The sequence below is a fragment of the Monodelphis domestica genome, chromosome 1 (assembly GCF_027887165.1).
Source record: "Monodelphis domestica isolate mMonDom1 chromosome 1, mMonDom1.pri, whole genome shotgun sequence".
Classification (NCBI taxonomy): domain Eukaryota; kingdom Metazoa; phylum Chordata; class Mammalia; order Didelphimorphia; family Didelphidae; genus Monodelphis; species Monodelphis domestica.
Window position 1 is genome coordinate 430239610 of NC_077227.1, and position 16473 is coordinate 430256082.

At 37.5% G+C, this 16473-nt stretch overlaps 1 protein-coding gene across 2 annotated transcripts in view; it reads left to right on the forward strand.

Annotated features, from left to right (window-relative positions):
* GARNL3 (GTPase activating Rap/RanGAP domain like 3) overlaps positions 1-16473 on the forward strand; it is a 221895-nt gene that overhangs the window by 21691 nt on the left and 183731 nt on the right. For both annotated transcript variants that reach the window (XM_007474670.3, XM_007474671.3), the window contains exons 3-4: positions 7488-7562; positions 15769-15868. In XM_007474670.3, coding sequence (XP_007474732.2) covers positions 7488-7562; positions 15769-15868 — 175 coding nt within the window. The remainder of the gene's footprint in view (positions 1-7487; positions 7563-15768; positions 15869-16473) is intronic.

A 16473-nucleotide genomic window follows, 5' to 3' on the forward strand; every position in this document is an offset into this window, starting at 1 on the left:
TCTTTGAATCTTTCGTACCTAGCACAGTGCCTGACACATAAAAGGCACTACAAATGCCTTTCAAATTGAAATATTGAATCATCCTTATTATATTTCATCTTATTCAATTTGGCTCAATGCCAAGATCATTTTGAATCCTGACTCTGTCAAGCTGTATGTTGGCTGTCCCTTCCAATTTGGGGTCATTCATAAATTTGATAAGTATGTCATCATGGATAAAATTGTTAAATAACCTAAAGCCAAGAACAGAACCCTAGGGCACCCCATTGCAGACCCTCTCTCTCAGGTTGCTATCAAAGTATTAATTAAACATTAAATTCTAGTTATGACTATTCAACCCAGTTCCAAATTCACCTAACTGTACTATTAACTAACTCATGTTTTCCACAAGAATAGAATGAGAGACTTTGCTGAAATCTAGGTAAACTGTAGAATTTTTGGCAGGTATCAAAATCAAGCTCACTGGCCCATAGTTTACATGTTCTGTTCACTTCCATTTTCTGAAAAATGGGACATTTATTTTGCTTCAGTCTTGTGGTACTTCTCCAGTTCTTTACAAACTTTCATAGATCACTGATAGACTAAGCAGTCATATATGCCAGTTTCTTCAGTACCCAAGGATGTAGTTTTGCTAGGTAGTCTCCTAATATCTCCTATTTTATCTTGATTATCAGTTCCCTATTAGCAATTTTGTTCAGTGCTTTCCAATCCAAAGATCCTTTTCTTTGGCAGAAGAAAAAAACAAAAATAAAATAAAAATTGATAAATGACAAGTAAACAAAAATATTTACCATTGCCCCAACCACCCCAAGCAGTAGTTTTATCCATTCTTTGATCTTATTTTCTCCAGGCAAAATTAAACCAAATCAATTTACCTTTTTGATTGTTCTTAGCTTTCTTCTCTAATTTCAATTCCTTTTTAATTTCAGCACTCCTGACACTATATTCTTACAAGACCATGCCATGCTTTTATATTCATTTTTTGCTCTCTATCTTGCTTCTGTCTATTGTACAAGACTTTAAAATCTAAGTTGGTTGGTGAGTTCCCTGTGCATCAAAATTAGTCTTGCAACAATTCCTTTTTTCCGTCCTCCTTGAAATTGGTACCTAGTGACTTCAAAATTCCATTCTTGAAAGTGTCCCATTTTTGAACCCCTTGGAACCTTTTGAAATCTGCTCTCCCAAAATCCAAGGTACTATTGGGCTGTTCCTGGCTTCTCTTTCCTTCTCTGTTACAAATTAAAAGATAGAGTGGTCACTTTCCTTAAGATTTCCATCATTTCCTTTCCAACAACTAGTCCCCTCCCTGATGGTGAGAATGAGCACCCAGAATAGACATTCTTCTTCTAAGTTCTTTATCTTTTGAGGAAAGTAAATAAATTATTAGCTGCCTCAATTTGTGTCTCCATCAGATATCTGGATAGTTCAAGTCACTCATCATTGCTCTACTACTATATCAGACTTCCATTTGTTTTGTCTGTCCTAAATTTTTCATTTGTTTCCTCCTACTTTCTTGCTGATTTATAGAGTACTTCTATGAAGGTATTGCTTATTTATCTCCTTAATGACCTTTTTTCAAATGCTTTCCAGCATATTTCCACCCTCTTTTCCTTAGATTTGCCCAGAAGAATATACTTTCTTAATATTACAGTGATATCATACTTCCTCCTCCTTACCTATCTCCTTTCTTTTATATAAAGTATAACCTTTTGGAGCCATCTTCTATTCATGGGTCTCATCTCACCATGTCTCTGATATCCATGAGGGCAAATTTGCTTTTTGTATTAGTATCACGAATTGATTTTGATTATTAGTCATTTAATTACTCTCAGTACTACTTTGTGTATTAAAGTTTTTGATATGAAAAGTAATTGCATGTATATGGATATAGATAGATAAATAGAAATTTTTCATTCACTTGGCTTTTCTTACATAGTCAGGACAAACTCTTTTGAGTAATTACAAATCTTTTCCTAGAGACTCTTCAGTGTTCCAAGGCTGGATACAGCCAGCACAATGTCTTCCACCAATAGGAGCATTTAGAGACCTTCAGTCTCTACAGAGAATCCTTCTTCAACTTAGATTCTGCATTGTCTCCATACTTTTGAGTATACATCTCTCTAATTTTGTGTCTCATCTATTGCTTAAGATTAAAAGGTTATTAAATAAGGCTTTCTCTTGCTATTTTCATAGAATTTTGAATGATTTTGATGTATGGATATGAGATGCCATGTTAGAAATATGCCTTTAAAATAACATTTTGCCATAACCAAATGTGTTTTCACAGTTGGCAAACAATAATCTTTGTAAAGGTGGGGAATCTTATGAAACATGAAATATAATGTCGGGCTTCTTTACTTAAGTTTGCTATTTTTGCCAAATTGTGTCTTCTCCCCCTTTTAAAAATTTTTGTTCTTTTGTTTTTGCTCTCTAGCAGAGGGTAGAGAGAAAGATATATTGGGAAGTACAGTGATGTAAAAACAAAAGCTATCAACAAATTTTTTGTAGCAAAAGAAAGAGCAGGCTCCTTTCTTTTCTCTCTCTCTTTTTAAACTCTTGTCTTCTGTCTTAGAATCAATACTCTATCAGTTCCAAGTCAGAAGAGCAACAAGGGGTAGGCAAATGGGGTTAAGTGACTTGCCTAGGGTCACATAGCTAGGAAGTGTCTGAGATCAAATTTGAACACAGAACTTCCATTTCTAGAGCTGACTTTCTTTCCACTGAGCCATAGGTACTCTGAGTAGACAACTTGAAATGTATTTATTAGGGATTTGAAATGGGTGTGAATTAGTGTGGAAAGAGGATGAGCTTTGAAATCAGGAAACACTTTATTCCAGCCCCACCTCTGACACATTTCAGCAGTGTGCCCATTGGTCATTCGCTTATATTTTCAATACACCAGTCAACTTCCTAAGAATTTAAGTTTTATTTTATTTTATTTTTAAATTTTATTTAATTAGATGATTTAGAATAATTTTCCATGGTTACATGGTTCCTTCCCTCCCCTCCACCCACTCCCCTCCCATATCTGACGCGCAAGAATTTAAGTTTTTGATGAGCTGCTGATCTGAAATTCTGTGTAGCTTATACTGATGAAATTTAAGACTTGGCCCCTCACCCCAAATACATACAAATACAATACACATGTCATTGGAAAGCTATCCATCCATATAGGGTGGTCTGTAGTAATACAATCAACCTACCATCCACATGGCATTGAAATCCATAGACCTTTCACATGGCTAGTTCATATAGTATTATTCTAGCACACTGCACAGTGTGACACATAATAGGTGCTTAATAAATGTTTATTAACTTTATTAGGACCTTTGGTGGTCCTCATTTTAAATGAGATTAATGAGTAAAAGCTGCACAGAAACAAGTTTAGGATGATATAAGAAAAAAATCATATTAATTAGATCATTTGAAAGGGAAATGGGATGTCTTGGAGGTAGCAAGTTCTCCCTCCCCCATTGGAGGTCTTCATAATTGGAAAGTCGTTGAACTTAGAGGGATTCTTAGAGGGATTAGAGGGTTGGACTACAGGTCCCTTCCAACTCTGAAATTCTGTGCAGCTGCCCAGGATTCTAGTCTTTCTTTGAAGATGCAACCAGCATCAACTTAGTTTTCATAATCAGATGCCTCACAAGTCAGTGACCTTTTGTCCAAATAGCTTTACTAGACCACTATAGAACTAATATCTTCTAGTTTTCCAGGAGTCCTAGCTAACACACAGTTGTACCTCCCAGACACTGCACTGATACATCACTCATTTGTTAACACAGCTAATATGTAATTTATGCCTGACTGGTGTTTCTGGTGAACCAAAATGAAAAATTGAACATTATAAGAATAACAGCACCTGCAAGTTTGTGATAAGGATTGACTATATTTCAAACCTGTTTAGCTTATTGTATTTATCTTTCTGATATAGTGTGTGTTTCTTTGATATTGTACTAGAAGAATATTGGTAGCTTCTTTGTCTTGCAGGTGAATACCTTTAGAAAGTTTCTCCTTTAGTTCTGTGTTAAAGCCAGCATTTGATTGTGTACTTGTCTTATACCCTCTACCAGATTTTAAAGTTCCTGGAGGGCAAGGGCAGTTTCTTTCTTGTATTCCTATATCATCCCCATTGTAGCCTCTTCTATTTGTTGCCTATGATAGGCATTCAGCACATAATATTTAATATGAATGAATGAAGATCAGTAAATGGAAATTTGGTGACTAACTTTTTCCTTTGGTATTTTTATTGTTTAGGTTTGCAAACTCAGTACTTATAGCAACTCTTTACTTCCTTTTTGGTACTTTCCCTAAAATTAGAGTATAAATTGTCATCAGATGTGCAGTGATGTTTTAGTCTGAATGTTAAAAGTACATGCATTTGTCAGAAATCTAAATAAGACCATTTTCCTTTCAATGTCCTTTTAAAAAATCAAATTAAATTAATAAAGTCACTTCTACAGCTAGATCATATGTTGCCTTGAAAACCAACCTCGCTATTCAAAACATCTAGGCCCAGGAGCATTTTAAAATACCAGGCAGGTCAGCCTCAGTTTCTTCCCCTGCAAAATGAGGCATAATAGCGCCTGCCTTGAAGGGTTGTTATGAGGATCAAATGAGATAATATTTTGAAGTGCTTACTTAGCACAGTTCCTGGCATATAGTAGGTACTTAACAAATGCTTTTCCCCTTCCCTTCTTGAAAGGAGGAACCAGAATGATATGACATAAGGCAAAATGGTGTAGTGGGAAAACACTGTGGATCTGGAGTTAAGACTTGAATTTGAATCCTGACTCCACCTTTTACTCCCCTCTGATATGAAGTAAGCCCCTCCCCTTCTCTGTTTGTCAATTTCCTTATCTGGCTTGGATTAATTCTGAATTCCCTTCCAGCACTAAATTCCTATAATTAGAGGAAATGTTCAACAAACACTTAGGTAGAGTTTGGCAGTTTTCTCACGAATATTTAACTATTACATACCACTATTTAATCCAACCCTGGTTTTATCCCAGCCTTTTATTATAGGAAAATGCTTCTTTCTCACACACTCCAAATCCCTCAGCATTGAATTGAAATTAGCAACCAAAGACAGGCACAGTCAGCTCTGCCCAAAGTATGTTTATAGTTCTGATGCTTCTTTTGTTTCATGTCATTATAACCTAACGTTTATTGACTGTTTTATTCAAAGCATTATGCTATGCAGTATGGGAGATAAAGACATATGAAATAATGGTATTTGCCCTAAGAAGCTTTGGCTAGTTAAAGAGATAAGATACATGATACATAAATAGACAAATAACAGTACAAGATAGCATATTTTTCTATATCGCTTAATTTGGCAATTAATACTATAAGAATGGAAAGGACCAGAGTTCTTTAAAGGCTGAAGAGGCCAAGAAAAGTGTCACAGAGGAACTAAAAGTTGAACTGGGCCTTACAGGACAGATTGGATACAGGTAAGGAGAAATGAAAGGAGAGGACATTCCGGGGTAAGAGCTATCACACACAAAGATGCAGAGTCAAAGATGAACATGGCATATTTGGGTAACAATAAGTAAACTAGTGAGTTAGACTTTATTGAGTGGTTAGCTTAGAGAAGTAGTTATTTGAAGATGTAGATAAGGGCTGAATTGTGAAGGGCCTTGAATTCTGCAGTCAAGAGTTTTGACCAAATCTTTTAAGCAATAGGTAAGCTTTTCAAGGTTTTTGATGGAAAATATGGCAAATAAAAGTGTTGTTTTAGGAAAATTAATCTAACAAACGATTTATGCTAGATTAGAGAAGGGAACACCAATTAGAAGCCTGCTCTAAAGTATCCAGTCATGATGAAATGAGAATCTAGGTTCTAACAGGGTGAATAGAAAGAAAAAAGGGAAATTCCAGAGATATTTTGAAGGAAGATTCAATAGAACCCAGGAAAAAGTCAGAGCTAGGGAAAGGGAAAGGAAGAAAATAAAATATAACCAAATTAAAAACCTAAGTGGCTTGCCCCATTTACAGAAATAAGCAACATAAGAAAGGTTATAGTTTTGAGAAAAGGTTGATAAGTTTGGTTTTAGACATTTTGAGTTTGAATTGCTTGGGAAACAATATACAATTAAAGAAACTGAGGAAAACATGCTAACCATAAGGATTTGAAAGTTATCCATAAAAGTGGTAGTTAAAGCTGGGAGTGGATGATATTGCTAAGTATATGTAGAGGCAGTGCAGTGTAGTGAGTGAATACAGTTGGGCTGGGAGCCAGGAGAACCTGAGTTCGAGTCTCACTCCTGACCCATACTGGCTCTGTAACTCTGGGCAGGTCACTTAACTACTCAATGCTCTAGGCATCTCTCTAAGATTAGAAGTTACCAAGAAAGTCATGACTTTCAAAGGTAGAGGAAATATCTTTATTAGGAGTTCTCTATACAAATGAAATTATAGATATAGTCCTTCCTATGTAGAGAAAAGTTTCCTATAGCATAGTTCTCTAGAAAATATTTTTTTGAAAAATAAAGCAATATATCAGTAGTTTCCTTGTTTGAAACAATGAATTCAACAATTAAAATTTATAAACCCTTTTTTCCCCATTCTGGAAAAGAATTTTCAAGCTTTTATTTTTTCTTCTTAGCCATAGTTTGTGTGATACAAAGCCTATTGCAGAATCTAAATTGGAAGGGGGAAAAAATAGGAGAGGAGGGCCATGTGAATTTCCAGGCTTGTTATTTAGAAACTGAGGAAGAGGAAAGATGACAAATCTTGAATCAGCAGTTTAAAGTTAATGATCAATATATATTTGCCAAACCACATTTTCCTTCCTCACTCCCCTATCCTCCAGAATTAAATCATAGTGTTGCCTTGAAGATTATGTGTAATCAGAGACTGTACCTAGAGCTAAAATACAATCTGCCTAATTTGGAAAGGAATTTTCTTAAGTCATCTTAAACTAAATAACTCAATATGGCTTTCTAATAATACTACTAGAGTTCTGATTTCATGCCAGCCAGTTACTGGACATTTGGCTTTCCTTTTCAAAGCCTGAATTTGTGGCAGGCTGATTTCTTTTTTACCATCCAAGCCTTTCCACTTATTTAGATGAAAATTCTATTAAATATATTGCTACAAGGAAAATAGTGCCATGAAAATACCTTTGGTTTGGATTTCAGTCTTTTATCATTGTACCTTTCACATTTTTTGTTTTAGACATTATCTGCTCTTTGATGTGACTCATTTTAATATTTCTATTAAATGATGATTTCTTCCCATAGTAGCAAAACTTAATGAAAATATTTTGTTGTATATTACCACAATTTATCATGTTCCCTGAAGGATCTTTAAGAAAAAATGGATATTTGCCTGTTTAGCTGGTAGAACTCACCTTAAAAACTTCCACTCTCTGTTCTTTTATCTCCCATTCTTGAATTTTGATTCTTAGATGTGTTAAGACAAAAGGGAGTTTCAGAAATCAGGAACTGCCTGCCTAATTTTAATCCTTTTGTTTTCCCTAGCTTATTTCTAGTGATGCTGATGGAGCCATACAAAGAGCTGGAAGATTCAGAGTGGAAAATGGCTCTTCAGATGAGGTAAGGGAATATATTTGATGCCCATTTTCTTCACCACACACATTAAGTATAGCATTTTTGACACATTGATGAACCATTTGGGGAACTTATGTTCCACATGCTTATTATTAATCAAGACACAAGCAGTTACTAAGTGTTTACTATGTTCCAGGGACTGTGCTAGGCACTGGAGATACAATGACAAAAATGAATAGTCAGCCCACAAGGGTTACATTACAACATGAGAGACAATAGACTCATATATAGATAAGTGCAAAACAGGTACAAGGGGGACAGCTTGGTGAATCAGTGAATAGAGAGCCCTGAGTAGAGATAAGGCTCTCAGAACTTCCTAGCTGTATGAGCCTGAGCAAGTCACTTACCCCTCATTGTTTTACCCTTAATGCTCTCCTACTTTAGATCCAACATATAGTACTGATTCTAAGATGGAAAATAAGGGTTTCTTGGGAAAAGAGGAGGGGGAGCAGGAAAGGCCACCTGTAGAAAAGTGCCATTTGAGCTGAATCTTGAAAGAAGCCATTGATTCTGAGAGGAAGAGGAAGAGATAAAGCATTCCAGGCATAAGGGGACAGTCACTGCAGATGCTTAGACAGGAGAAATAATATATATGACATGTAGAGCAATAAGAAGGGTGATATGGTTAGGTCATAGAGCTCAGAATGTAAATCTGAAGTGTAAGGTTAGTAGGCTAGATAAGGCCAGGGATGAAGAGCTCTAAATGCCAAAAAAAGAGAAGTTTCTATTTGATCCTAGGAGTAGGAGGAAGTCACTGGAGTTAACTGGATGGGTGGGAGTGGGGGAATAACTTTAGGAATGCTGTACATGAAGGATGGATTGAAAAGGCAAAAGCCTTGAGGCAGGGTTTCTAGTTAGGAGGCTGTTGTAAACAGTTCAGGTGAAAGGTTATAAAGGCCTGAACTAAGGTGGCGACTGTGTGAGTAGAAAAAAGGGGTCATATACAAGATGTCATGGAGGTAGAAACAAGATTTGGCAACTTATGGGGTATATGAGGCAGTGGAGAGTAAGGATCAAGTGTTAACACTGAATTGCAAAACTAGATCTGGAAGGACAGTGGTGCCCTCCACAGAAATAGGACATTTGGAAGAAGGGAGGGGGAAAGTGTGAGGGAGGGGGTGAGGTATGGAAAATGAGAACATGTTTTGAATATGTCGAGTCAAAATGCCTGTGTGACATCCAGTTTATTTTTTTCTGCATGTGTTTCTTCTTTTGGAAAATTTTATTTAATTAGTTAATTTAGAATATTTTTCCATGGTTACAAGATTCATGTTCTTTCCCTCCCCTCCCCCAAACCCCTCCTGGAGCTGACGTACAATTCTACTGGGTTTTACAATGACATCCAGTTTAATGTGTGTAGTAGGTCACTGGCTCAGAACTGGGGCTCAGAAGAGAACTAGGGCTTGATCAGGAAGTCATCTGGGTAGAGATATTAAGTAAATCAATAGGACCTGAGAACTCAAGACAGAGCCTTGGGGGACATCCACAGTTAGGGAGCATGACATGAATACTGAGCCAGCAAAGGAAACAGAGAAAGACCAGTCAGACAGACAGAAGAAGAACCAGGAGAGAGCAATATCATAGGAGGGAAGAGTAGCCAAGAGTGTCAGATACCACGCAGAGATCAAGAAAGATAACTATAGAAGATAAGCAGAGGTTGGCAAACCACAACCCAGATGAGATTTATTGATAAAACATCACCCAAAGCTTCAGTGCATCTCCTTAGAGCTTCATATATCATCCCTGATTTGTTACTGTTTAGTCATGTCGAACACTTCATATCCAATATTGGAGTGGTTTGCCATCTCTTTCTCCAGGTCATTTTACAGATGAGGAAACCGAGGCAAACAACGGTTAAGTGACTTTCCCAGGATCACATAGCACTAAGTGTCTGAGGCCAGATTTGAACTCATGAAGATGAGTATTCCTGATTCCAAGCCTAGTGCCCTGTCTACTATATGACCTAGCTGCCCATCATCCTTGAAGGAAGCATTAAGAAAAAAGTCATAATAAGCAGTACTGCTATCACAGGCCTCTGCGGTATATTAGTAGCTTCCTATGCTACAAGTGGTATAAAAATGAAAACCTAAAGTATTCCAATATAGACACAAGAGAACGCTCTCCTGACAACAGAGGAAGAATGTATAGAGCAGTGTGTACCAGTGGAGCTTTTCTGTGAAGGAAACATAAGGTATTAGTACAAGAAACAAAAATTACATTTTGGAGTAGAAAAAACACTGGTCTTAAAAGACGACTGAGTTTGACTTAGCTTTGTAATTTATAAGCTACATGACCTTGGATAAATCCTCTACATTTCCTCCTCTGTAAAACGGAGGCTGTATCACTTACTTTGGAGTGTTGCTGTGAAGAAGACATTTTGTAGGTCAGAAAGTGCTGTAGAAAGTAGGGTTTTGATTATCTGTCTCATAGGATCAGAGGATTTAGAGCTGGCAGAGATTTTAGCAAGAATTGAGACCAACCCCCTCATTAATAGGGAAAGAAACTGAGATGTGGGAGATGTTAAATGACCTATTCAGAGCCAGAATTTAAGCCTTGGGGTTTTCTAACTCCTAACTGAGAAAAGGTTTAAGTGTGTCATTCTTTCCATCCCATCCTGCTTCAGGTCCTTTGTTGTTGATTGACTCTCAAAGGTAGAATCTATCCCAGAGGTCATTTAGTCCTTTGAATTAGAATCCCCTCAATAATATGCCTATCCCAAGCGCAGCTAGGTGGCCCAGTGGATAGAGAGCCAGGCCTGGAGATGGGAGATTCTGGGCTCAAAACTAGTCTGAGACACTTCCTAGTTGTATGACCCTGGGTAAGTCGACTTACTCCAGTTTCCTAGCCCAGGGGTCCCCAAACTACAGCACAAGGGTGGCCTTGCTCACACTCAGTACTACTTCTGGTGACATAATCCTTTGAATGGTGCTTTAGAAGGAGATGCTACACAAAGGATTATGTGGCTGTACAATGGAAGACCTTGGGGTTGGGATTCTGCATTGTGTATACTATTGCCTGTTAGGGTTAGGGTTAGGGTAAGGGTTAGGTTTTTATTCTCCAATGGTCTGAGGGACAGTGAACTGGCCCCCTGTGTAAAAAGTTTGGGGACCCTTGGCCTAGCCCTTGTAGCTCTTCTGCCTTGGAACCAATATTCAGTATTGATTCTAAGATAGACTCTTGTCTAAAAATAATAGTACTCTTAACAAGGTCATCAGACTGCTCCTTGACAGCCTCAAGAGATGTACTGTAGTACCTCACAAAAGAATCCAGTCAATCAATCAACTAGTTTTTTTTTATTTAGCCTATTCTTCTTTTGAGCTGCTCTAAACGATCTTTCTATTTAACTGAAATCTGCCTCTATATCACTTTTATTCATTGGTCCTAGTTCTTTTTCTGAACCAAATAGAATATTTAATTCTGCTTCCATATGACAGCCCAGAAAGAGGGAAAAAAGGAATCTCACTGCTATATTATCATCTTTGACATATAATATTACTGTGTTTAATATCATTATGCAATATAACGATGTATGATTTTTCTAGCTTTGAAACTTCTCCATTTACTTACACCTGTCTTGCCAACCAGAAATCAGGTCTTGGTCCCATCAGCTTCTATTATCCCCTTAGTCTGCTCTATTTGGGCCTCCTTAGACTCCCCCAAAGCCTCCTATATTAGAAAGAGCCTTGGACCCTATTAATAAAGAGCCCTGGGGCTAAAATTCCAAGTCTTCTATTTAATAGCTCTGTGATATAATGTTAGTCTTGTCATTCCTGCCTCCACAATATCTTTCATAATCAACTCCTTCTCATTCCATATGCAGCTGCTATCTTAATTCAGGCTCTCTCCCAGGGACTATTGCAATAGTCTCCTAATTGGTCTCCTTTCCTCAAGTATCTTCCCACTCCAATCCATCCTCCATACAACTGCCAAAATGATTTTCCTAGAGCACAGGTCTGATCGTGTTGCTCTCCTATACACTCTTTTACACTCTAGTGGCTCCCTATTATCTCTAGGATCTGGGAATTAAAATGCTTCATATTCTGGCCCCAGCTTACTTTTCCAACTCCATTATATATTATCCCCCTTCCCACAATCTATGATCTCCTGAAACTGACCTTTTTGCTGTGACTCACCTGCTCACTTGTGACACTATCTTCCATCTTCATACCTTTGCACTAGCTATCTTCTAGGCCTGTAATTTGTTTCCCCATCTTGAATCTCTTAATTACTTTAAGATTCAACTCAAACCCTATCTTTTACATGAAACATTTTTAGGTTTCACTCTCCCCTGCTAGCACCGTCCCTTCCCAAACTATCCTGTATTCATTTTGTCCATGCTCTTTCTATACCAATATACATGTATGCTGTCTCACCAGACAGGATGTTGTGTCCTCGAGGCCAGGGACTTCTTCATTTTTATCTTTGTATGCCCAGGCCCAAGCAAAGTGCCTGACACATAGGGAGCATTTAATTAATTATTGTTAATTGACTAGTTGATTAACTTCTCTGAACCTCTGTTTCATCATCTGGAAAAAGGACTATGTCCTTTCTAATTCTAATCTACAAGATGTGAAGAGTGAATCAAACTCTCTTTGTCTATCAATCAGTGACTTTTAAGTTAATCAATCAAAATCTCAAGTACCCCTACTTAGTACCTTACCAGTCACTAAGTATGAGAGTTCACAAGTCACTTACTAGAGTAAGCACACACATCCAAAGGTCACTACCCACTCCCTTCGGTAGTGCTAGGCAAATCGAAAGACTGCGATTGGTTCCCATAAAATGGGGGAGCATCAGGAAGTGACTTCCAGAAAATTGCTTTAAAAGGCCAGCTCAAGGATTCAGTCATTCTCTCTGCATCAGTGAGCTGGATTGGAGGAGGAGACTCTTTCCCTGTATCCTGCATCAGCTTGTGGTGAGTGGAGTGAATTCTTTCCTTGGTTCTTTAGTGAGGAGACTCTCTCTTGCTCATTGACACTTGGGTGGGACACTCCCTTTAGCGTGGGTTCTAGTGAGATTCTTAGTGGTTTTAGCCTCATGTGCACTGAAGGTTCTCAGAGGATTCTTCAGCATCTCCTGTTTCTTTGGATTCTGGTGAGATTCACTTTCAGATTCGAATTTGTGGTCTGGAGACATTAGTATTAAAGTTAGGGTATTTGTAGTTAGGCAGTACTTTCTGTCTCTTTATCTACATTTTTCCACTTTCACTTTTTCCACCTCTTTATAAATAAAGCTGCTAAAAGTCATTTTGATTTAAGCTGTAATATTTTTAAATCATTGACCACAATATTACTTTAGAATTCTCATGTTAGCATAAAAACCTAAATTTAAATTCTTACAAAGAGAAACAGTGTAGTAAAGTGAAAAAAACTCCGGATTTAGGAGAGATATTTTTAATCCTAGTTTACTACCTTTGTTTCCCTGAACAAGTCACTTCATCTCCTGGATCTTCAATCTCTTTAGTTCATTAAATAAGAATGATAATACTTACACTACCCATCTCACAGAATTATGATGAAACACTTTGCAAACTTTAACATGCCATAGAAATTGCCTATGTGGGATCACTTGTTACTTAGCAAAGGTGACCAGGATCTCTGCTCCACCACAAAGTTTCTTTCTTTCCTAATGTGATTGTTTCCCATGCCTTTTAAAGCAGCACTTAAGTATTACTCCAGCAAAGCATTAGGCTAATTCATAATTTCACCTAATATACATTTTTATTGTTGTTTTCATTTGTTTCAGTTGTATCTGATTGTTTGTGAACCCGTTGGGATTTTCTTTTTCTTTTATAAAACCCTTATTTTCCATTGTCATTCTAAGACAGAAAGGCAAGCAATAGGCAAAAGGGTTAAGTGACTTGCCCAGGGTAACACAGCTAGGAAGTGTCTAAGACCAAAATTGAACTCAGGTCCTCCCTCTGGGCCTGGCTCTTTATCTACAGAGCCACCTCACTGTCCCATTTGGTGTTTTCTTGGCAAATATACTGGAAGTATTTGCCCTTTCCTTTGCCAGCTTGTCTTACAGATAAAGAACTGAGGCAAACAGTGAAGTGACTAATAAATGTCTGAGACCAGATTTGAACTCAGAAAGATGAGTCTCCCTGACTTCAGGCCCAGCACTCTATCCACTGCACTACCTAGCTGTCCATATGTGTGGCACATGTTCACATATCAAGGATTAAAATTCTTGTTTACCCCCCAGACACTGAGACTACTTTAGGTTTTGTATTATAACCTCCATATAGGATCATGCTCCAACTATCTCTCATTTTTCTCAACACTATTTTATTACTTCATCAGTTAAGATCTTCTCTGAATTGTTTACACTTAATTCTCTACTTGGGGGGGAAGAGAGTGAGGAGCTAATACATGATTACTAACTGTAATATGATGGTCTGGTTTTTTTTAATAAAGAGGATGCATTCCATCAGCACATTTCAATTTTGTAAACTTTGTTATTAGATGTAAAAATAACATAGAAGATGGCTCAGATTTGCATTCTTAGATCAGAATCCCCAAATTCACAATGTTGGAAGAGACCTCATCCTCTATCTAAGGCAACCCTTATCTGAAAAAAAAATTCTGACTGTCCTCTCTTTAATGATAGGTTATCCAGCCTTTGCTTGTGGACCTTCAGTGAGAGAGAACCCGGTGACTCCCACAAAGCCCATTCCATTTTTTGATAGCTCTCATTATTTATAAATTTTTTCTGGACATCAATCTTATTTGCCTCTTAACAACTTCCCCTCATTGCTCCTAGTTCTGCCGTCTTGGTTCCTCTTCTTTGGGACAGTCATTAGGATTCTAGAAGAGAGCTGCCATGCCACCCTGAATCTTCTCTTTTACAAGATAAGCATCTGTGGTTCCTTCATCTGATCCACATATAGTATGAACTTGAGAGCCTTCATCATTATAATTATCCTCCTTTTGTATAACAGCCAGGTAGCTTAGTGGATAGAGTTATAGGCCTAGAGGCAGGAAGACCTGAGTTCAAATCCTGCCTCAGACACTTACTTGCTGTGTAACCTTGAGTAAGTGTCATAATCACTATCTGCCTCAGCTTACTTATCTGAAAGATGGGAATAATAGCACCTACCTCCAAGGATTATTGTGAGCATAAAATGGAATAATTTTTGTATTTGTATTTTGTAATTTTTGTAAAGCATTTTGAAAACCTTAAAATGTATATGTATGTTAAAATCTATATGTATATGTGTGTGGGGGAATGAAAGATACTATTTGTTATCATCATCATTCTCTAGCTTGTCAATATTTTTCCTGAACCATAGTGCCCAAAATCACAATATTCCAGATGTACTCTGACCAGGGCAGTTTTGATACTTACAAACTCTGTGACCTTTGGCAAGTTGGATTGCTTCCTTTGGGCTTTAGTTTCCTCATATGTAAAGTGAGAGGGTTGGACTCCATAATTTGTAAGCTGTCTTGCAGCTATAGACCTATGGTTTTAGGATCCTATAATTATATAATATTTAAAGTAACTCCCAGCTTTACATTACATAGTTTGTGAACGTCCCTGTGAGTATAGAGTAGGTACTCAGTAAATGCTTATTGAATCACATTACAGAAGTCACATAAAGCAGTGGGGGATTTCCAAGGACCACCAAACTCTAGAGAAGATCCAAGTCCATACATATCGTTGAAGCACTGGGTCAGAGAGAGAGACCCATGAAATCATAGATTGGGATAATAGTAGCTGAGTTCATCAGTTAGACATAGGGAATCCAGACCCTAGACTTCTCTAGTGATGGAGACAGATGAGAGGCCAGATATTTAGGACACACATCGATACTTTACTTTAAGATTTACAAAACTCTTTCCTAAGAACACCCCAATGGGGTATGTAGTTCAAGTACTGTTACTCCCATTTGACAGGTTGGGAAACTAAAGCCCAAATAGGCCAAAATGGTTGCCCAGGGTCACATGGTGTTTCAGAGCAGGAATTTGTCCCCAAGTCTCTTGACTCCAATTTCACCCCTTTCTCCCACATAGAGCTCCAATCAGGTTACTGTAAGTTTTCAGCAGAACATGTACTAACAATTTTTCTACTTTTGAAAAAAAATTTCCTATAATTTCTGTTTGTTTTAGCTTATACACTCTACTTGTTTACTCCAGGTTGTGTTTACTCTTTCTGAATAAGCTTCTAATGGCATCATTTTGCTCTGTTTCAGAATGCTCCTGATTTGCCAGGTATCTGGCGGAGAACAGATGTGCACCTGGAAAACCCAGAGTATCATACCAGATGGTATTTCAAGTATTTCTTAGGACAAGGTAATGATATTACTTTAGAAGAATGGACATTTAAAATGCCAAGGGAAAAAAAAAAGCTTTAATGTTATAATTTCTCTAAATCTACAGAACATGCAGAGATTAAACTGACACGATCAGATCTAGTGCATTGAAGCTTAATTTAGAACATTGACTTCAAGGTTAAAGATGAGCTTTGTAAAATTAAAGGTTCATTTCAGAACTTCGGGGGGGGGAACTTTTTAATGAATTATAAGCAGTTATTCTTGCCCTAAAAATGAAGAGTTAAAAGGCAGCTTGAATAGTTGAAAAGGTAGAATGGAAATTTACTGTTGAAAAAAAAACTGCTAAAGAAGGGCAACTAGGTATCACAGTGGATAGAGCACCAGGTCTGGAGTCAGGAGAACTTGGGTTCAAATTTGGCCTCAGACACTTCCTAACTGTGTGACTCTGGGCAAGTCACTTACCCCAAATTGCCTAGCCCTTATCACCATATCTTAGTATTGATATCAAGACAGAAGGGAAGAGTTAAAAAAAAAAACAACTTCTAGAGTCCATAGAATCAAATGCCACACATAGTGTAGCATATTCTGTGTGCATATTGTACATGCATTGTAGCATGTGTAAAG